Source organism: Scyliorhinus torazame, chromosome 8 (genome assembly GCF_047496885.1).
Source record: "Scyliorhinus torazame isolate Kashiwa2021f chromosome 8, sScyTor2.1, whole genome shotgun sequence".
In the NCBI taxonomy this organism is placed as follows: domain Eukaryota; kingdom Metazoa; phylum Chordata; class Chondrichthyes; order Carcharhiniformes; family Scyliorhinidae; genus Scyliorhinus; species Scyliorhinus torazame.
The window spans coordinates 148,559,414-148,581,026 of record NC_092714.1 but is presented as its reverse complement, the minus strand read 5'-3'; the positions used below and the strand labels follow the sequence as shown (position 1 = coordinate 148,581,026).

Sequence of the window (21,613 nt, the reverse complement as noted above, 5' to 3'; positions counted from 1 at the left end):
AGTCAACTTTGTGTGTTGTTTCATTGACAAGATAATCCCCTACCTCAATAGCTTAGAAAACTGGTCAGTTAAGTTGGATTGGATTGGAATTTTTTATTGTCACGTGTACTGAGGTACAGTGAAAAGTATTTTTCTGCGAGCAGCTCAACAGATCATTAAATACATGGGAAGAAAAGGGAATAAAAGAAAATACATAATAGGGCAACACAACATATTGCAGTTGCTGTGCAAACATATAAAAAAAGAGTATATTGAAAATATTACTGATCTATCTTTGTCTTGCAGAGCTGCTTTTGTGACTGTCTATTTTAATTCCAAGTCATTTATCTGATAATTCAAATCTTTTATCACCAAATTCTTAGTTTGTTATTTATACTTCATTTATATTTAAATTATCGGATAATTCACGTTTTTGTGCAAACAAACTTTACATTAACAAGAATAGATGGTGTTCTCATCTTTTTTTAGGTCTGATTTTGATCAGACTGGTCTTTTACAAACCCATCAGTACATTTTGAGCCAAGAACAGAGGATGCTGGAAAAAGTTAGCAGGTCTGGCAGCATCTGTAAGGAGAGGAAACAGAGTTAATGTTACGAGTCTGCTTGGCTCTTCAGAACTAAAGGGAGGGAGATTGTGTTGGATATTCAATTGTAGCTGTGAAAGATTACAAGATGTAGCAACTTTTAAGAACAAAAAACAGATGGCCTGGTGTGGGGGAGGGGAGGGGGATGCATTGCATTGAGACAATAAATGTATGGGATATTTTAACAAACTGTTTAAGATGGAGGAGAAAGGTCACAGTGTAAAGTTGTTGAACTCAATCTTGAGTCCTGAGTGCTACGGCCTCCTCTATCTGCTCTCCTCGAAGGCATTCCTTAAAACCAGCCTCTTTGACCAAGTTTGGTCACGTGACCTAATATCTCCTTGTGTGGCACGGTCTCATACTTTGTTTACTAATGCTTCTGCAAAGTATCTGCTGAAGGTGCTGGATGAATATATGTTGTATGAGTCAGCCAGCCTTAGAATACGGCAGATCTGCCTGGCCACCTATCGGACAACCAAGTTTGCTACAAAAGTTGATTTTTTAAATTAACATCATTCTCGAAGTTGGAGCCATGTTAAACCCCCCCCCCCCCCCCCCCCCCCCCCCCCCCCGCTCACCACCAAGGAAGATAGTAGGCAGCTGAGTTTGAAAATTATTTTTTTTTGTCTTTGCAAATACTAAGAGCTATTCATGACCAATACAACTCCTCATAAGATGCATGAGTACATTGGCATTATCCTCCTGATGACAATATGGGCACCCTCCATATTCATAGTACAGTAGATCTACCATATATAAATGCAGAGCTTTTAATGGCGAATCATGGTAGGCACCAACCCCTCATCGTACAGCATGTTTTCTCTTACCTCAGGGGCACGGTAGCACAGTAATTAGCACTTTTGCCTCACAGCTCCAGGATCCCAGGTTCGATTCCCGGCTTGGGTTACTGTCTGCGGAGTCTGCACATTCTCCCAGTGTCTGCGTGGGTTTCCTCCGGATGCTCCAGTTTCCTCCCACAGTCCAAAAGTGTGCAGATTAGATAGATTGGCCATGCTAAGTTGCCTTTTAGAGTCCAAAGATTAAGTGGGGGTATGGGTTACAGGGATATGGTGGGGGAGGGGGCCTAGGTAGGGTGCCCTTTTGGAGGGTTGCTGTAGACTCGATGGCTGCCTCCTGGACTGTAGGGTTTCTATGATTCTATGAAAAGACATACTAAATCCAAGCCGACAAAAACAGGCATGACACCAATAATAGCAATGTTTAAGAAGCATTTAGATGAGCACTTGAAACTTCAGACCATACAAGACTACGGATCAAGTGCTAGAAAATGGGATTAGAATAGATACGTGCTTGATGGCTGGTGCAGACACGATGGGTTAAAGGTTGTTATTTATCTCCTCCCCTCAACGTTTGCACCATGTCTTGTACAGCCAATCTTGCACCACTTTCTGCAAGGTTGTTTTACTAGTGGACTGCTCCATATTTAAGAACTCAGTGACCAACATAAATGAGTATGCCACCACCTTCACAGACTTCATCAGCAAATGTGTGGACGACTGCATGCCAAAGAAAGCAGTACGTACGTTTCCCAACTGGAAACTATAGCTCAATTGCGAGATTGACTCCCTACTGAAGGACAGGTCTGAGGCGTACAAGTCAGGGGCCCTGACTTATGCAAGAAATCCAGGTATGACCTCCAAAAAGCCATCCGAGATGCCAAGAGAGAATATCAAACCAAGCTAGAGTTACAGACTAGCGTTACAGACACTCGGCAGTTGTGGCAAGGCCTAAACAACATAACGGACTACAAAGCAAAGCCGAGCAGTATCTCCAGCAGCAGCGCACCCCTCCCCGATGAACTCCATGCTTGGTTCGAGCTGCACACCAACAATCCGCTGTTGAGTGCCCCAGCAGCCCATAACACACCCATACCCACCATCACAGCTTCCGAAGTCAAATCGGCTTTCCTGAAAATGAACCCTCTGAAGGCGACGGGTCCAGACGGGATCCCTGGTCGTGCGCTAAGAGCCTGCGCGGACCAGCTGGCAGATGTGTTCGCGGACATCTTTAACCTGTCCCTACTCGGTTCCGAGGTCCCCACCATCATAGCGGAGCCAAAGAAAAACCAGGCAATGTGCCTCAATAACTACCGTCCGGTGGCCATACTAAATTGCCCATAGTGTCCAAAAAGGTTAGGTGGGGTTACGGGGATAAGGAGGAGGTGTGGGCTTAAGTAGGGTGCTCTTTCCAAGGGCCGGTGCAGACTCAATGTGCCGAATAGCCTCCTTCTGCACTGTAAATTCTATGATTCTAGGCATCACGTCCAATCACATAGTGAGTAGAGAAACAAATAAATGGAAGAGGAGGATACCTAAACAGCCCTGTCCTTTTGATGGCAGAGCCCGAGTGCAAAAGACAAGGGTTGTGGACCAGCTTCAGTCAGAACTGCTGAGTGGATGGTTCATCTTAGCCTCCACTTGAGGTCCAAATTATCGCAGATGCCAGTCAGCTAATTCAATCGATGAATTCAATCCAAATGAAAATCAGGCAAAGGCTGAGTGTGCTAGACACTGAAGTCTGCAAGCCTTGGCAGTGCCCTGGCTGTAGCACTGAAGACCTGAGCTCCAGAATTAATGGCACCTCTAGCCACAACACTGGCATCGGCAATGTGGGAAATGTTTGGGTATGTTCTTTCTACAAAAAGCAGGGCAAATCAATTGTACCCCATGAACTCTGCTCAACTATCAGCAAAGTGATGAAAAGCGTTCCTAACAGTGCTATCATGCAGCAATTAGTCACTGATGCCCAATTTTGGGTTCTGCCAGGCCTCCACTCCAGTCATCATAACGTCCTTAGTCCAAGCATAGGCAAAATAACTAATTCCAGAGATGAGGTGACTGACTGCCCATGACAGCAAGGCCGATTTTTCAGAGTGCGGCATCCAATGCCATAGGAAAACAGAAGATAGTGAAAATTGGGGGACGTTTCCCACTGGTTGAAGTCTTACCCAGCACAAAATAAGATGGTTGTGGTTGTTGGAGGCCAAATATCTTTGAAAGATTATCACTGAAGAAGTCCCCCAGGTTAATGACCTAGACCCAACCATCTTTAGCTGCTTCATCAATGACCATCCTTTCAATAAGGTCAGAAGTGGTAATGTTTGCAATGTTCAGTTCTATTTGCGAATAGATAATGAAATAATCATGCCTGTATGCTGCAAGAACTAGACAACATTTAACCATGGGCTGATCAGGGTTAATTAGCATATGTGCCACATAAGTACCAGTCAGAGAGAATCTGACTATCTACCCATGACATTCTGTGGTATTAACATCTTTGAGTTCAACCTCCCCTACTATGAACATCCATTTACTGATGATGAAATTAGACCAGCCATGTAATGTTGTGGCTATATGAATTGGTCAAAGGTTGAGTATTCTGCGGCCAGTGGCTCAATCCCCAAAGCTTTGTAAAGCATTTTGATATCTCTTTTACTTCTATAATGCTGTACAACATTTTTAATATTACTTGTTAGTTGTAAGTAAAATGTAACCAGTACAAATGTAGACCATCATGTGGAACTCACCGGGTGATAGGAATATGGAGTGAGGAGGATATTGGGATGGAGGGAGACAAATTCTGGCCATGTACACTGTTGCTGGGGTTCATATTGAACTTTTTAAGAACAATGACAGCTTAACCAAACAGGGACACACACAGACATGTCAGGCTATGTCATTGAGGCAGTGGCTCACCACCAGACATTCTCTCATAGACAATGATCTCTGTAGATTATGTGAATGGTTGTCTTCCTGCCTTATGATGCAAATATTATGTCCATTGATGGTTTGGAGCAAGATACAGACACTGACCACTTGGAAATTTGCTCCCGCGTGTGGGTCTTATTAAGCAACTGGTATAAATATGCGTTAATAAAGTTTCCCACATAAAATGGAAACTGTATCCAAAGTTTTTGTGTCACTGATATTTAGTGACCCGGTTTATGTCACTGACATTTAGTGATCCGGATTGTCAAGGTAAGTGAGGCGCCCTGCTTTAAAACTGCTAAGTGAGGTTTTTAGAATGATTTGGTTGATGACTTAATTGATTTGTTCAGTCCTCCCTGCAGGTGATGGAGTTGGAGGAGTGGGTGAGGGTGAAGTGCAGTTCTATGGAGTTCTTAATATTAATAGCTAGTTACTTCCCTCTGCGAAATAATTAAAAAAAATATTGTGTTGACTTGTTAAATATTAACATCAAAGGGGCAGCACGGTGGTGCAGTGGGTTAGCCCTCAAGGCGGCGAGATCCCAGGTTCGATCCTGGCCCCACGTCACTCTGTGTGGAGTTTGCGCATTCTCCCCATGTTTGCGTGGGTTTCGCCCCCACAACCGAAAGATGTGCAGGCTAGGTGGATTGATTGACCATGCTAAATTGTCCCTTAATTGGAAAAAATAGATTGGGTATTCTAAATTTATAAAAGAAAAAAAATATTAACAACAAAGAACACTACAGCACAGGAAAAGGCCCTTCGACTCCAAGCCTGTACCAGTCATGGTACCAACCTTGGCCAAAACCCTCAGCACTTCCTGGTGCCGTATCCCTCTACACCCATCCTATCCATGTATTTATCAAAAGATGCCTTTTGAACGCCGTTAATGTATAAAGCTCAAAACTGGGAAATTGTCAAACAGTTGCAGATAATTTTCGTCCTCTTATTTGATAGGATTGCTTAATTTATTCACAGTGCACAATAACCCGAGGCACTAAAAGCACAATGCTTTTGCATTGTTTTACTACAGTTCTTAGATGATTTATGGACAGGGTGGATAGGGAGTAACTGTTCCCCTTTGTTGAAGAGTCAGTCATGAGGGGACATGAGTTCAAGGTGAGGGGCAGGAGGTTTAAGGGCGATTTGAGGAAAAGCCTTTTTACCCAGAGGGTGGTGACGGTCTGGAATGCACTGCCTGGGAGGGTGGTAGAGGGGGGTTGCCTCACATCCTTTAAAAAGTACCTATATGAGCACTTGGCATGTCGTAACATTCAAGGCTATGGGCCAAGTGCTGGCAAATGGGATTAGATAGGCAGGTCAGGTGCTTTTCATGCGTCGGTGCACTCGATGGGCCGAAGGGCCTCTTATGCACTATTATTCTGTGATTCTGAATTCAATATTCTTAAACCTTGAGCAGATTGTTCCAACCATCCATAATTAGCTATAATCCATAAGGTCTGTAAGTATCTCTCTTCATAATTTAGCCCTCCGCTGTCATTCCTCCCTCCGTCCATTTTCTGATGTTGTCCAATCCTTCCCTGATCTGTCCTGTTCTTTCTTGATTTTCACTTATTATTGCCAGCATCAAACTCTCACCCTGCCTTTTCCTAGTGGTCGTACATTCCTCAATTTCCCCTTCTTCATTTCAGCTAAAAGCATGACATGCCAAGTCCAGTTTTCCTGTGGACATATTAATTGGTTCTTCACATTGTCTAACTTTTATTGTTTGTTCCATTTTATACCAAGTTTGGAAAACCAGTAGTTCCAAGGTGTTTGAGTTATTGTACTATTTGTTGTCTTTTATATCTAGTCTTATTGCATACTTTCATATTGTGCATCAGAAAGCGTCATTCCCTTTTTCTTTGCGCACATCAACCTTCTCAAAACAAAACTCTTACTGCTCTCAGTGCATGCATGGGAATTTTAAATGACATCTTGTTAGAAATGTAAAATCTGTCTATATTTTGTTGGATTCAGTAGAACTTGCTTCAAAAGCAGAATAATAAAGACTGTTAACATTCAGAAGACTACAAAGAGTTCTTTGATAGACATTTTGTAATCAACACTATCACAACACAAGTCAGGAGTGTGATGGAATCCTGTCCACTTGTCTGGATGAGTGCAACTTCAACAACACTTGAAGTTCAACACCATCCAGGACAAAAGCAGCCTGCTTGATTGGCACCCCATCCACCACCTTAAGCATTCACTTTCTCCACTACTGCACAGTGGCAGCTGTGTGTATCATCTACAAATGCCATGCAGCAATTCTCCAAGACTCCTCTGACAGCACCTTCGAAACCCGCAAGCTACCACCTAGAAGGATAAGGGCAGCAGACAAAAGGGATTACACCCCTCCAAGTCACTCACCATCCTGACTTATAACTATTTTGTCTTCAGTGTTGCCAGGTCAAAGTCCTGGGTCTTGCTCCCTTACTTTACTGACACCACATGGACTGCAGCAGTTGAAGAAGGTGGCAGGGCAATGGGCAATAAAAGCTGGCTTAGGCAGCCACACCCACATCCCAAGAATTAATGAATCAAATATACATTTAAACGTGGATAATGAGAGGTTATGCATTTTGGAATGATAAAAATGGGAACGCATTCATTGGAAAGATACAAAAAGGTGTGGATGATTGGAGACCCAAGGGATTAAATGTGAAATTCTTTAAAATGCAACTGGATAAAGGTGTTTAGAAAATAAATGGATATCAACACTCTGGTTTTCTGAATCAAAACCATCCTGGGTAAAAGCAAACGGGTAATGATAAAATTAAGTTATTGTTTGGCCACATAGTCGGAGTCAGTAAAGCCAAGGCAATGTTAGAAATTCATTAAAAGAGTGAGGAGAGGCTACGATAAATATTTTTGCACAAAGGATTGTTGAAGAATGGCATGCTTTACCAATGGGTATCATGTGATAGAAACTTGCATCTCTGGAGGAAAATAGTTGAATATTTGAAATGGATAGAGTGGGGAGAGAGCCAGACAGGATTAGTTTTGAATTGCCCGAGAAGAGCTGGCACAAGCAAAAAAGACAACTGGTCTCCTGTGCGATAAACATCAATGATCCCATGCTGAATAGAGCTAGTCTGAGAGCTGACATTTTGTATAGAATTCCCTGTGATATAACATTGTGAAATTCTGATGTAGTGAGTGCAGAAGTAGAGCATGCTGCCTCTGATTGTAGTGTATAGACAGTGAGATATGTTTTATGATTAACATGTCCCTAGGGAAACAGTGTGGCCATTCTAAATTCCTGATTGCTTTTGGCTAAAACAGGCATTCATCCATATAAACTGATCTGAAGTTTTCAATTTAAAGCAATAGGAGTATATTAGGCACCTATTTGGTAAATTGATCCTGCATCCATACTGTCTTAGGGAACTGAATCTGCTTTCTTTTGAACTCTTGTCCTGCTGCATCTTAGTTAGCAAATCTATAACTCACCTTACTTTTATAAGTTGATTACAATGTGGAATTTCCTTTATCTAACTACTAACATTCCCTTTCAGTCGCATTAATTTATTCTCCCTGCATTCCCCCCAGAGTGTTTCAATTGTGAAACTATTGCTCGTAGATCAAAAGGAGGTACAAGATCAGACTACTCAAATGAAGTTTAACTCCAATATGTCACAAACATAAGAGGAATATTTAAAGTAATCCTCTGAATAATCTTTATTATTGTCACAAGTAGGCTTATATTTACAGTGCAATCAAGTTGCTGTGAAAATCCCCTGGTTGCCACACCCCAGTGCCTGTTTGGGTACGCTGAGGGAGAATTCAGAATGTCCAATTCACTGAACAAGCACATCTTTCGGGACTTGGAGGAAACCGGAGTGCCCGGAGAAAATTCACGCAGGCACAGGGTGAACGTGCACAGTGGCCCAAGCTGGCAATCAAACCTGGGTCCCTGAGCTGCGAAGCAAGTGCTAACCACTGCTACTGTGCGGCCCTCTACAAAAACACATCTCTAATGATCTGTAGATTGCCTGCAGTCAGTAAAGGTTTGATAAAGAAAAGTTGATACCCCACCTATGTATCTTTAGAGCAACCTTTAGAGCATTAATAGAAACAAGTGCACCTGCTGCTTGGTTTCTGACAGTCCACTTAGCCTGCTTATATAATTGGGCTATTTGTACACACCTTTTCCCCTTCCTCAACATCAGTGAGAGTTTGTAGGTCGGTTTTAAGTTGTGATGTGTAACTTACTCGTGTCTGCCCTACAAAGTATAACAGGAGAACCACATCATAATTTACTGCTATAAACAGTGGCTGTCCTGTAATTGTGGCAGACCGTATTATATGTATTGCAGTACCTGTGTTGGAGGTACTACTGTATTAGAGATACGTGGGTAAATCCCTGTCTGCTGGCTCTGCCCAGAGGACGGTATAAAGAGGTGTTCATCCCCGGTTGCAGCCATTTTCTGTTACGAGCTGCTGGGGAACACATCTTGTCTAATAAAGCTTTCGATTATTCTCTAATCTCGCTTTCGCAATAATTAATCGTGCATCAATTGATTAGACAAGATATTGAAAGATGGAGCTCCGCATCAAGCCAGACCGTCTGCAACTGAGCCCCCACGTGGCAAAAGCTTCGGCCACCTTTGATCACTGGCTGGCTTGCTTCCAGAGCTACATCAGGACATGCACAGATCCACCCACGGAGGACCAAAAATTACAGATCCTCTACTCGAGGGGGAGTCCCGAAATTTTTCCACTCATCAGGGACGCGCCTAACTACGCTGAAGCTATGGCACTGCTGAAAGGGCATTATATTTGCCCGGTGAACTAAGTATATGCTAGACATGTTCTGGCCACCAGACGTCAAATTACGGGAGAATCCCTGGACGACTTCTACCGCGCCCTGCTAGCCCTCGGTAGGAACTGCGACTGTCGGCAAGTTTCGGCTACCGAGCACACTGAATTCTTAATTCGGGACACCTTCATCCCAGGCATGCTGTCCACACAGATCCGTCAGCGGCTGTTAGAAGGAGATACACTAGATCTTAAGGAGGCTAGGAGACTCGCAAACTCTTTAGAATTGGCCTCACGTAACGCCCAGGCGAACGCTCCCGGCAGCGCGGCACCTCCATGGACAGCGTGGACCCCACCTGCTTCCGACCCGACCTCATCCTCCAATTCACCGCAAGCTTGCGCCGCGCGGCAGCCGGTCAACCCCGGGGGGCCCAGATGCTACTTTTGTGGGCAGACTAAACACCCCCGGCAACGCTGCCCGGCCCGATCAGCGACGTGCAAAGGATGCGGTAAGAAGGGTCACTTTGTGGCAGTATGCCAGGTCCGGTTGGCCACCGCCGTCTCCGCACAACCCGCACACCCGGTCCCGCCGCCATTCTCCCCCTCGCAAGCCATGTGCAGCCCATGGGCGTCGTCATCTTGTCCCCCGACTGCCATGTGTGACCCATGGGTGCGGCCATCTTGGACGGCGCCGCAGGACCCCGGCCCGACTTGGCCGTTTATCGCCTGCTGAGACCTCCTTCACCGCTGTTTAACCCGGGGCCTCCCAGCATCTGCCGCATCTCTCCTCCATTACTCTGGACCAGTCTCGGCCACGGAACCTCACGACCCTTAAGGTCGATCCGCCTTCCCTGTTTGCGAACCTCACCCCGGATTGCAAACCCGTAGCTACCAGGAGCAGACGGTACAGTATCCAGGACAGGACCTTCATTAGATGGGAAGTCCAACGGCTGCTGAAGGAAGGCATCATCGAGGCTGGCAACAGCCCCTGGGGAGCCCAAGTGGTAGTTGTAAAGACCGGGGAGAAGCACAGGATGGTCATTGACCATCAACCGGTACACGCAGCTCTACGCGTACCTCCTCCCACGCATATCTGATATGGTCAATCAGATTGCACAGTACCGGGTCTTCTCCACAGTGGACCTTTGTCTGCCTACCACCAGCTCCCCATCCGCCTGGACGACCGCCAATACACTGCTTTCGAAGCAGATGGCCAGCTCTTTCACTTCCTTAGGGTCCCTTCGGTGTCACTAATGGGGTCTCGGTCTTCCATCATGAGATGGACCGAATGGTTGACCGGTACGGATTGCGGGCCACCTTCCCGTACCTAGATAACGTCACCATCTGCGGCCACGATCAGCAGGACCACAACACCAACCTCCGCAAATTCCTCCATACCGCCAAACTCCTTAATCTCACTTATAACAAGGAGAAATGCATGTTCAGCACCGATCGCCTAGCCAGCCTTGGCTACGTAGTGCAGAATGGAGTAATAGGGCCCGACCCCGACCACATGCGCCCCTTATGGAACTCCCTCTTCCCCACTGCCCCAAGGCCCTGAAACAATGCCTGGGGTTTTTCTCTTATTACGCCCAGTGGGTCCCCAATTACGCGAACAAGGCCCGCCCACTTATCCAATCCACAGTTTTTCCCCTGACGGCTGAGGCCCGCCAGGCCTTCAACTGCATCAAGGTGGACATCGCAAAGGCTACGATGTACGCTGTCGATGAGTCCCTCTCCTTCCAGGTCGAGAGCGACGCATTGGACGTAGCTCTGGCGGCCACCCTCAACCAGGAGGGCAGGCCGGTAGGCCCTATCCTCCCACTGGTTCCACCCGGAGGTAACAAAGCAGAGGACTGCATGGTCCCGGGGTCGAAAATGCCTGGATCGGCGCCTGCATCACCACCGAGGCTGCGACGGTCGCAGAGGATCATCAAGGCCCCTGATCGATTGATTTCTTTGTTGTAAGTGTTACTGTGGTTGTTATTGTTACTGTGAAAGACTTTGCCACCACCCCTGCCGGACTCTCTTTTTTCAACAGGGGGTGAATGTGGTAGATCGTATTATACGTATTACGGTACCTGTGTTGGAGGTACTACTGTATTAAAGATACGTGGGTAAATCCCTATCTGCTGGCTCCGCCCTGTGGACGGTATAAAGAGGCGTTCATCCCCGGCTGCAGCCATTTTCTGTTACTAGCTGCTGGGGAACACATTTTGTCTAATAAAGCCTTTGATTATACTCTAATCTCGCTTTCGCAATAATTGATTGTGCATCAAAGAACAAAGAAATGTACAGCACAGGAACAGGCCCTTCGGCCCTCCAAGCCCGTGCCGACCATACTGCCTGACTAAACTACAATCTTATACACTTCCTGGGTCCGTATCCTTCTATTCCCATCCTATTCATATATTTGTCAAGATGCCCCTTAAATGTCCCTATCGTCCCTGCTTCCGCTACCTCCTCCGGTAGCGAGTTCCAGGTACCCACTACCCTCTGCGTAAAAAACTTGCCTCGTACATCTACTCTAAACCTTGCCCCTCTCACCTTAAACCTATGCCCCCTAGTAATTGACCCCTCTACCCTGGGGAAAAGCCTCTGACTATCCACTCTGTCTATGCCCCTCATAATTTTGTATACCTCTATCAGGTCGCCCCTCAACCTCCTTCGTTCCAGTGAGAACAAACCGAGTTTATTCAACCGCTCCTCATAGCTTATGCCCTCCATACCAGGCAACATTCTGGTAAATCTCTTCTGCACCCTCTCTAAAGCCTCCACATCCTTCTGGTAGTGTGGCGACCAGAATTGAACACTATACTCCAAGTGTGGCCTAACTAAGGTTCTATACAGCTGCAACATGACTTGCCAATTCTTATACTCAATGCCCCGGCCAATGAAGGCAAGCATGCCGTATGCCTTCTTGACTACCTTCTCCACCTGTGTTGCCCCTTTCAATGACCTGTGGACCTGTACTCCTAGATCTCTTTGACTTTCAATACTCTTGAGGGTTCTACCATTCACTGTATATTCCCTACCTGCATTAGACCTTCCAAAATGCATTACCTCACATTTGTCCGGATTAAACTCCATCTGCCATCTCTCCGCCCAAGTCTCCAGACAATCTAAATCCTGCTGTATCCTCAGACAGTCCTCATCGCTATCCGCAATTCCACCAACCTTTGTGTCGTCTGCAAACTTACTAATCAGACCAGTTACATTTTCCTCCAAATCATTTATATATACTACAAAGAGCAGTAATATAAATGGAGCATTTGAGTATTATTTGCATCTCAATCTCTACCCAAAAACTCCAGTTTAATTAATTAATGGAATGCCTGTACAGTCTCTCAAATACATGTGAATACACCATTCACATGGGTGTGGACATAATCCCCTATAAATACACTCCCCTTCATACAGGTGAACATGGTTGCTGTCAAACAGCAGATAGTAGCAGTATCCATTTAGCCAAAGAGTGCAGATAGCAGGACAGCCCTGGGGATGGGACAGCAAGCTGTGAATTGTTGGGCAGTGACAGGATGAACTGTGAGGCATTTGCCTGGAGAAGCAGGTTGTACTGTGGAGTTATAGCACCATCTAGTCTTGGGAGGGCTAAAAGGCAAGTAAAGGAAACAAAAATACAATAGATGAAAAGCTCCGGTTTAAAAGTGTCATTGATGTGACAGAATCATGGCACAGAACATGTATGTAACATCGAGGTAATATAAGTACGCAATGGCCTGGATATTAATGGGGGAGCGTGGGAGTCAGGGAAGCCCTTAATCGGACGAAGAACCTAGCAAGGCCAAGGTTTTGGGGGCCGTGTGATCTTAACAGCAGGGCCTTGTTTAAACAAATTGGTGCAGACTTCAGGCCGACAGGTGGGGTATGAGTAGAGGGTTAATGAGGAGGCCACAGCTTGGGGCCTGCGGAAAGGAGTCATAAGAGGAGGAGAGAGACATCGGGCACGATAGTGTGGGTGGGAATTCAGGGTTGCAGAAGCTGAATTCCGGCTTCCTCTTCAGGCCGGGGAAGACTTCTGCAGCTGGCCCCATGAAGAGCTGTACTTGGCCAATCAACTCCCTTTCTGTGTTGCTGTTGCCAGGAACAGAGAGTGCTATCTTCGGCTACAGGGTTAATGATTTATTTTTCATTTAAGTATCTCCTTAACTAAAGAATTATTTGCTGAAACGTATGTACAATGGGAATTTTAAAAAATCTATTACTTTCTAACTTGTTTGCAGATTGAGGGGTGAATCTTTGTCAAAGAATTGCAATATTTACCATGGGAATGGTGCTTTTGTTTGCAGGATGACCAGCTCTGACAAAATAATGCAAGATACACTCGGGATGGGCTGGAGGGTGGTGGGCAGGGCGCTGGTGAGACTGCCAACTTGGAGGGGGTAAGGTGGTGCTGGTGAGATCAGAGAAGGGGGTCGATGTGTTCATGCAGCCGAGGAGCAGGGGTGGCGGGGTGTCTGGCATGAGGGGAGGATACTCTTGAGGCTGTGGGTAGGAATGCGGGTGTGGGGAGGGGTGGCTTTTATAATAATCTTTATTGTCACAAGTAGGCTTACATTAACGCTGCAATGAAGTTACTGTGAAAAGCCCCTAGTCGCCACTTTCCGGCGCCTGTTCGGGTACACAGACTCTGCACAGGCAGTAACCCAAGCCGGGAATCGAACCTGGGACCTTGGTGCTGTGAAGCAATTTTGCAAGACTGGTGGGAGCTTGTGGGGTTGGGAGACCCCGGACGCTGACCCAAATTCCGGATCCCAGATTGAACTTAATCCTGAACCCCTGAGCGACTTCATGCATTGTCAGCTCATTCCTCCCCCGCCCAGGATTACATCCCTGCCCACCTGCCTCGTCGCTGCCGGTCCCAAACACAAATCCCAGACTTTACCTTAACTACTGCAAGTATATATACTCTGCAAATAAAAATTCAGTGAGCTGACTGAGGTTTTATTCCAGTGCTCCCTCCCTTGCTCCCCACTTTTTGTTTAGCTCCACTACGTGCAGTAAGCACCAAGATACAAGAAACACAAGAATACCAGAAGTCAGGGACAAATGGAGTCCCAGGAGGAAACGCTATGGGACACAAAGCAATTACCTAAAAAATGGACAATCCTGTAAAGGACAGTTGGTCACCCTGTCTGTATTGCGCTGTACTCCAAAATAATTTAAAGTATGTAGTTACTCATCAAATCAGTATGGTTTGCGGGTTAATCAGTAGCCTGGCTGGTTAAACTTATTTGGGGTAAATTCTATGTTTCGCTGCTCTGCAAGTTTCACTGCTGTTGGCTTTTCCTTTGATTGGCTCTGAGAAAGGAAGCTTGGTGGCTTTGTCACGTGTGCTTTCAGTGGACTGTTGAAAATCTCATGCAGCAGCAGCTGTTAGTCTTCACTCAGGTAATGTAGCATAAAGTGCAGTGTAAGGTTTGGAACTTAAATCTTTCTTCACCCAGTTCCGGAAGGATTTATCACTCAGATGCAAATTAAGCAACTTATGGCTTTCCTTTCCCCAGGGTTGATTGTTAAATGCAGCTACATTTCTGGTGAAAGATGGCTTCTGAGAATGAAAACAGCAGACAGCCTGAGGCTGCAGGAGGGAGTCTGTATGGGGATTATATCTCCAACCCACTGATGGGTGGTAAGCCATTCAAATTACTTTATTATGAACATGGAGCAGTGAGTCTGATGCAATTCTGATCTATGTTGTGCTTTCAGTGGCAGCTCTCCTTGGAGAAGTAAAGTTGCACAGCCTGCTTCTTATTTAATCTGTTTTAATGGAAAACACTTGATCGGGTCAAACTCTGTTGCTTAATTGAGACTCGTTCATTCCCACTCCAGAGATAAGCACAAAAGTCAAGGCTGACATTCCTGTGCAGTACTGGGGAATGCTGCATTTTTCTGTTTTGTCGTTTGGATGAGGATTGAACTGAGGCAGTACCTGCTGTTTAAAGTGGATGTAAAAAATCCCACAGTACTAGTTTGAAGAAGAACAGGGTTAAGATTATTATTATATATTATTATTATTCCTTGTGGCCTGGCTAAATAGTTATCCCTCATCCACCATCACAAAAACATTATCTGGTCATTATTACCTTGCCATTTCTGGGAGCTTGCTGTGTATAAATTGGTTGCCCTGATAACAGTGACTACAACTTATTTGCTGTTGAGCACTTTGACATGGCTTGAGGTTATGAAGGCACCATATAAATGTAAGTTTTTTAACTTTTTTTTTCACAAGACTAGTTAACCACATGTTGGCAGTAATTGAGTGTGGGGGAACCGTTCAGATATATGCAATTGTGATGTACGATCTTTCTGAGGAAGGCGCACTGGTGCTGTTGAGGAGATGCTCACTGTTTGGACCCCAGATTTGGTATATTGTGCAGGAAGGGGAAAATCATTTTACATAGGAGCTCGAAGAGTGAGCATGATATGTTTATAATCTTTTGAATCTAGCTGCTGCTTTGAGTGCACAAAATACAAGTTTGAGGTACAGTTAACAAGTACGTTGACCAGAGCTGCCTGTGGGTCAGGAGGAGGAGTGCTTCCTCTTCACCCCGCACCCCAAGCCTGCCAAAATCACCACGATCCCTTATCCCTCCTGATCCAAACCGAGGATCCACCTGTCCTCTCACCTTATAAGAACATAAGAACTAGGAGCAGGAGTAGACCATCTGGCCCCTCGAGCCTGCTCAGCCATTCAACGAGATCATGGCTGGACTTTTGTGGACTCGGCTCCACTTTCCGGCCCGAGCACCATACCCCTTAATCCCTTTATTCTTCAAAAAACTATCGATCTTTATCTTAAAAACATTTAATGAAGGAGCCTCAACTGCTTCACTGGGCAAGGAATTCCATAGATTCACAACCCTTTGGGTGAAGACGTTCCTCCTAAACTCAGTCCTAAATCTACTTCCCCTTATTTTGAGGCTATGCCCCCTAGTTCTGCTTTCACCCGCAAGTGGAAACAACCTGCCCGCATCTATCCTATCTATTCCCTTCATAATTTTATATGTTTCTATCAGATCATCCTTCTAAATTCCAACGAGTACAGTCCCAGTCTACTCAACCTCCCCTCGTAATCCAACCCCTTCAGCTCTGGGATTAACCTAGTGAATCTCCTCTGCACACCCTCCAGCGCCAGTACATCCTTTCTCAGGTAAGGAGACCAAAACTGAACACGATACTCCAGGTGTGGCCTCACTAACACCTTATACAATTGCAGCATAACCATCCTAGTCTTATTCACCTTATTTTCACAGTAACTTCTTTGCAGTGTTAACATAAGCCTACTTGTGACAATAATAAAGATTATTATTATTATTCAGTGTTTCCTTGTTGTTGTTTCACTTATTTCTATCGTACCATTCACAATCATGTGTCCTGGAGCTGATGAAGTACCTTTGAGGTCGAGTCATTATGATGTTGGAAATGAACCAGCCAATTTGTAGACTGCAGGATCCCACAAGCAGTATTATTACAATGATCAGTAAATATATTTCACTGATGTCGGTCACAGGATAGCTATTGGCCAGAACACTGTGAAGAAACCCTTGCTCTTCTGAAAAATAGTGGCAATGGATTGTTGTAATGACCACCTGTGGGTAGGTGGGCCCTCGGTTTGGAGCCACGATGGGTAAGAGATCGTGGTCATTTTGGCAGGCTTGGGGAAGGGGTGAGGGTGGAGGGGGCGCACTCCTTCTCCTGATCAATGAGCAGCTCTGGGAAGGCACTATGCTGTTGGATTTGGACAATCTCATCTCCCTTCAGCTGCTGGGTTTCCCAAACCCTGGGAAACGCCAGGCCCTGGTTGGATTTCACATTTATTTACAAATTTAATTCCCTCCGCTGACACTCTTGCCTATCCTTGGAAGTTTTGGGGGGACTTTGCGGGTTAAATTTCCCCATTATATCAGCTTTCCAGTGGAAAGATGATGACTACATCTCGGCATCAAATGTATACACACAGAACACCATCCACTTTCGTAGTAGCTGTTGCATTACAAAATGTTCAATGTCACTTCAGAGAGACTTGAAACCTGGGCAGGAAGGGGGTGATACTTTTCCACGTGCAGATGCAAATTTTTACAGCATTTTTTGCTTTTGTTTCGGATTTCCAGCTTCAGTATTTTGTTTTCTGCCAGGCTGATAGGAAGTTTGATGGTCAAGTTTAAAGTGGTGGACAAAGGAGTTTAGGATTCAAGATCCAGCGTGTAGGGAATGACAGCTGCAGATGACAGCGACACACAGGATACTGTCAGGAGACAGGAGGATGTGTGTTGGGCTTTGGAATATCCTCTAAACAGTCCACTGAGGCATTTATTACTGCCTCAAATGTAGCAGGATCCATTGTCCCATTCTACTGACTTACTGACGTTGCTACCCAGTGTGTCTGCTGGAGCTGACCTTGCCAATGTCCACCTCATTCAGGTCACCCCTCCACTGCTCACCCTGCAGACTGAGCCTTTGAATCAGTTATCGGCAGGCCCTCTGCAGAAGGCCTGTTCACTCACCTGCCTTTATCATCCATGGGCTTATTTTGGATGATTGCTTTGACGCATGGCATTGACGGAAACATAGCTGAGGGCATGATGATACCTTCCCCCTGAATGAAACCTCTTCACCTGACTACCTTCCACAACATTCCCCATCAAGACCATTGAGATGTTGGGTGTGGCACTTGAGAGCAAATCACATCTTGGTCTGACTTCCTATCCCTCTGTCACTCTCCGTGAGCATTTCATCTGGTTCCAACCCTCTCACCTATCATTCAAAATCCTCTTTTTTACACTCGCCCTACTACAGTAAAAGTTTTCTCAGTGAGATGCCCTCACTGCTTTCCTCCCTCAGCCTCTGCAGCAAGGCAGACGTGAGTTTGGTGAGCAGTGGGGCAGAAAGCAAGAGGTACATGCAAACCCACTTTGACACGAGGAGGAAGTTGGCTGCAGGAAAGAAGGTAGGATGGGGAGGAGTAGCTGGATTGCAGTCACTTCATAAGAAACATTTAGGATTCATTTTGAACAGAAAGATACTGCCTGGTAGTAATATTGCAGGTGACACGATTGATATTGCAGTAACAATATTGCTTATTTAGGTCTTCAGAAAACATTTTTCTCAGATGTTCCCCAAGGAACATCTCTCCCTCCCGCGCTATACTTTAGACTTCCTTCACTTATTCACACCCTTTCATTCTTCTTCACACACATCTGATGCTGTCAGAATGTCGGAGCAGTGTATTCTTAACTTCAAGTGCTATAGATCTCCATTTGGCAGGCAGGAGTTAGAGGTTTCACGACGATGAATTCTGGGTCCCAACCCAGCACCTGAGTTGCAGTGCCCTCACCACATAATCTTTGAATTCAACTGGCCTAATTGGGTAGGAAGCAAGTTGGCATCCAGTTGGAGGAACTGAGTGGCTTTGGGATGTGTGAGGTATCTGCCTGGCCCCAGCAGCAGTGACAGGCAGCAGCCATGTTGGGGGCTGCCAGCGCCTTGTCAAAGAGAACAGGCAAACCCTCAGAAGAGCAGGAGGCCCACTTAATTGGGAAGCAGCTGTGGTCAGCAAGGTTTGGTGTGGCCTTTGTGCCAGCACTCGTTCGTCCCTCAGATTTGATCTCAAGACAAGTACAAATAAAATTGCTGGCCCCTCTGACAAACCTGACAATTGTGCACTGACACGATGCACAAGACTGTTCGGGCTTGCCAGAAAAAAAATTCTAATTCCAAACTGGCGGACTGTTTAAGGAACTTTGTTTTAATTCTTTTATGGAATACTGGCTTGCTGACTAGGTCAGCACTTTTATTGCCCAACTCTAATTGCTCTCTTGAATATCTGCAGTCCATATGATGTATATACCCACAGTCCTGTTAGGATAGGTAGATCTTCCACTTCAAATTTTAGTGTTTTTTTAAGTGGGTTTGCTAGCAGCATCACTCTTTATGATAATAAATATCACTCCAAACACTTCCTCCAAGTTGGTAGCCCTTCAGGGAACAATCTTGTTAATCTGGGAGCTTTGAGTTGCGTCAATATGATATCTGTTTGTTTGGTTCTATCTCAAATTTAGTTCTGAGTTTCTTTGATTTATGTTGTGAATTTTAGACACTGCAACAGACTGGTCCCCACTTCACGATGCGGCTATTCATGGGCGTCTCATGTCACTCCGCCAGCTCATCAGCCAGGTAGTTACAACATTTTATTCTGATATTACTGCAGCTTATAGCATTTATTGCCTATTCCTAGTTGTCCTTCAGAAGGTGCTGGTGAGCTGTCTTCTTGAACCACTGCAGTCCTTGAGGGGCAGGTACACCCACAGAGATGTTAGGGAGGGAGTTCTAGGATTTTGACCCAGTGACCCAAGGAACGGCGATATATTTCAAAGTCAGGATGGTGAGTGACTTGGAGGGAAGCTTCCAGGTGCTGACATTCCTTTGCGTCTCCTGCCCTTGTCCTGCTAGATGCGTTTGGAAGCTGCTGATGAAGAAGCTTTGGTGAGATGCTGCAGTGCATCTTGTTGATGGGACACAATGCCGCTACTGTTCATCGGTGGTGGAGGGATTGAATGTTTGTGGATCGGGTGCCAATTAAGCGGGCTGCTTTGTCTTGGATGGTGTCAAGCTTCTTGTATTGTTGGAGCGGAACTCATCCAAGCAAGAGGGTAGTATTCCATCATACTCCTGACTTGTGACTTATAGATGGTGGAAAATCTTTGGGGAGTCAGGTGGTGAGTTACTCGCCACAGAATTCCTACCCTCTGATCTGCTCTTGTAGCCACAGTATTTATATGGCTAGTCCTGTTTGTTTTCTGGTCAACGGTAACCCCAAGATAGAACGGCATGGCAGTGCAGTGGTTAGCATTGCTGCCTATGGCGCTGAGGACCCGGGTTCGTTCCTGGCCCTGGGTCACTGTCCATGTGGAGTTTGCGCATTATCCCCTTGTCTGTGTGGGTTTCACCCCAGACCTCAAAAGATGTGCAGGTTAGATGGATTGGCCACGCTAAATTGCCCCTTAATTGGAAAAAAAAAAATTGGATACTCTTAAGTTTATTTTTTTAAATGGTAACCCCAAGATATTGGGATGGCAGGACGGATGTATGAGGAGAAATTGAGTCGGTTTGGATTGTATTCGCTGGAGTTCAAAAGAATAAAGAAACCTATGAAGTTCTAACATGAATAGACGGGGTAGATGCAAGAAGGATGTTCCCGATGGTGGGGATGTCCAGAACCAGGGGCCACAGTCTGAGGATATAGGGTACACCATTAAGGACAGAGATGAGGAAACATTTCTTCAACCAGAGAGTGGCCCGCCTGTGGAATTTGTTACCACAGGAAGTAGTTGATGCCCAAACATTGCATATTTTCAAGAAGCACTTGGGGTGATGGGAATCAAAGGATATGGGGAAAGGCGGGATCAGACTATTAGTTGGATGGCATGAATGGCAGAGCAGTCTCGAAGTGCAATTATCTTCATCCTGTTCTACTTTTCTATGTTTCTATGTTGATGGGGGAGGCTTCAGCAATGGTAATGCCATTGAATGTCAAAAAGTGATGGTTAGAACCTCTCTTGTTTTAGGTGGTCATTGCCTGGCACTTGTGTGGCGTGAATGTTACTTGCCACTTATCAGCAACCATCCCCACTTTATCTCTATGATGGAAGGGAGATCATCGATGAAGCAGCTGCAGATGGTTGGTCCTAGGACACCACCCTGAGGAACTCTTGCAGTGATGTCCTGGAGCTGAGATGTTTGACCTCCAACCACCACAACCATCTTCCTTTGTGACTCCAAACAGTGGACAGTTTTCCCCCAAATCCCATTTACTCCAGTTTAGCGAAGGCTCCTTGATGCCATACGTGGTCAAATGCTGCCTTGATGTCAAGGGCATTCACTCCCACCTCACCTCTGGATTTCAGCTTTTTTGTGTCCGTGAGCAGGTTATTGATAAGTGAGCGCCGTTTGATTGCACTATTGATGACTCCTTCCACCACTTTACTGATGATCGAGAATAGACTGGGCAGTAATTGGTCGGGTTGGATTTGTCCTGTTTCTTGTGTACTGGACATAGCTGGACAATTTTCCACATTGCTGGGTGGATGTCAATGTTGTAGTTGTCCTGGAACAGCTTGGCTGGGGATGCGACATGTTCTGGAGCAGGGCCCAGAACCTTTTCAATATCCAGCGTCTTCAGCCATTTCTTGATATCACTGTTGAATCGAATTGGCTGAAGACTGACATCTATAATGTTGGGGACCTCTGGAGGAGACCAAAATGGATCATCCACTCGGCACTACTGGCTGAAGATTGTTGCGAATGCTTCAACTTTATCTTTTGCACTGACATGCTGGGCTCCTCCATCATTGAGGGTGGGGATATTTGTGGAGCCTAGTCCTTCAGTGAGTTGTTTAATATTCCACCACCATTCACAGCTGGATGTGGCAGGACTGCAGAGCTTAAATCTGATCGATTTGTTGTGGGATCACTTAGCTCTGTCTATCACTGATTGCTTATGCTGTTTGACATGCA

General features: G+C 45.6%; 1 protein-coding gene across 5 annotated transcripts in view; it reads left to right on the top strand.

Moving 5' to 3' along the window:
- Window positions 1-21,613, top strand: part of LOC140428176 (ankyrin repeat and SOCS box protein 9-like) — a 156,159-nt gene that overhangs the window by 15,713 nt on the left and 118,833 nt on the right. The window contains exons 1-3 of one of the 5 annotated variants that reach the window (XM_072514337.1): window positions 12,775-12,795; window positions 14,605-14,729; window positions 19,194-19,273. In XM_072514337.1, the coding sequence (XP_072370438.1) occupies window positions 14,642-14,729; window positions 19,194-19,273 (168 nt within the window). In that variant the 5' untranslated portion in view covers window positions 12,775-12,795; window positions 14,605-14,641. Of the gene's footprint in view, window positions 1-12,774; window positions 12,796-14,372; window positions 14,489-14,604; window positions 14,730-19,193; window positions 19,274-21,613 lie in introns of those variants that run through there. The other 4 variants (XM_072514339.1, XM_072514335.1, XM_072514338.1 and 1 more) reach the window with 4 other exon arrangements.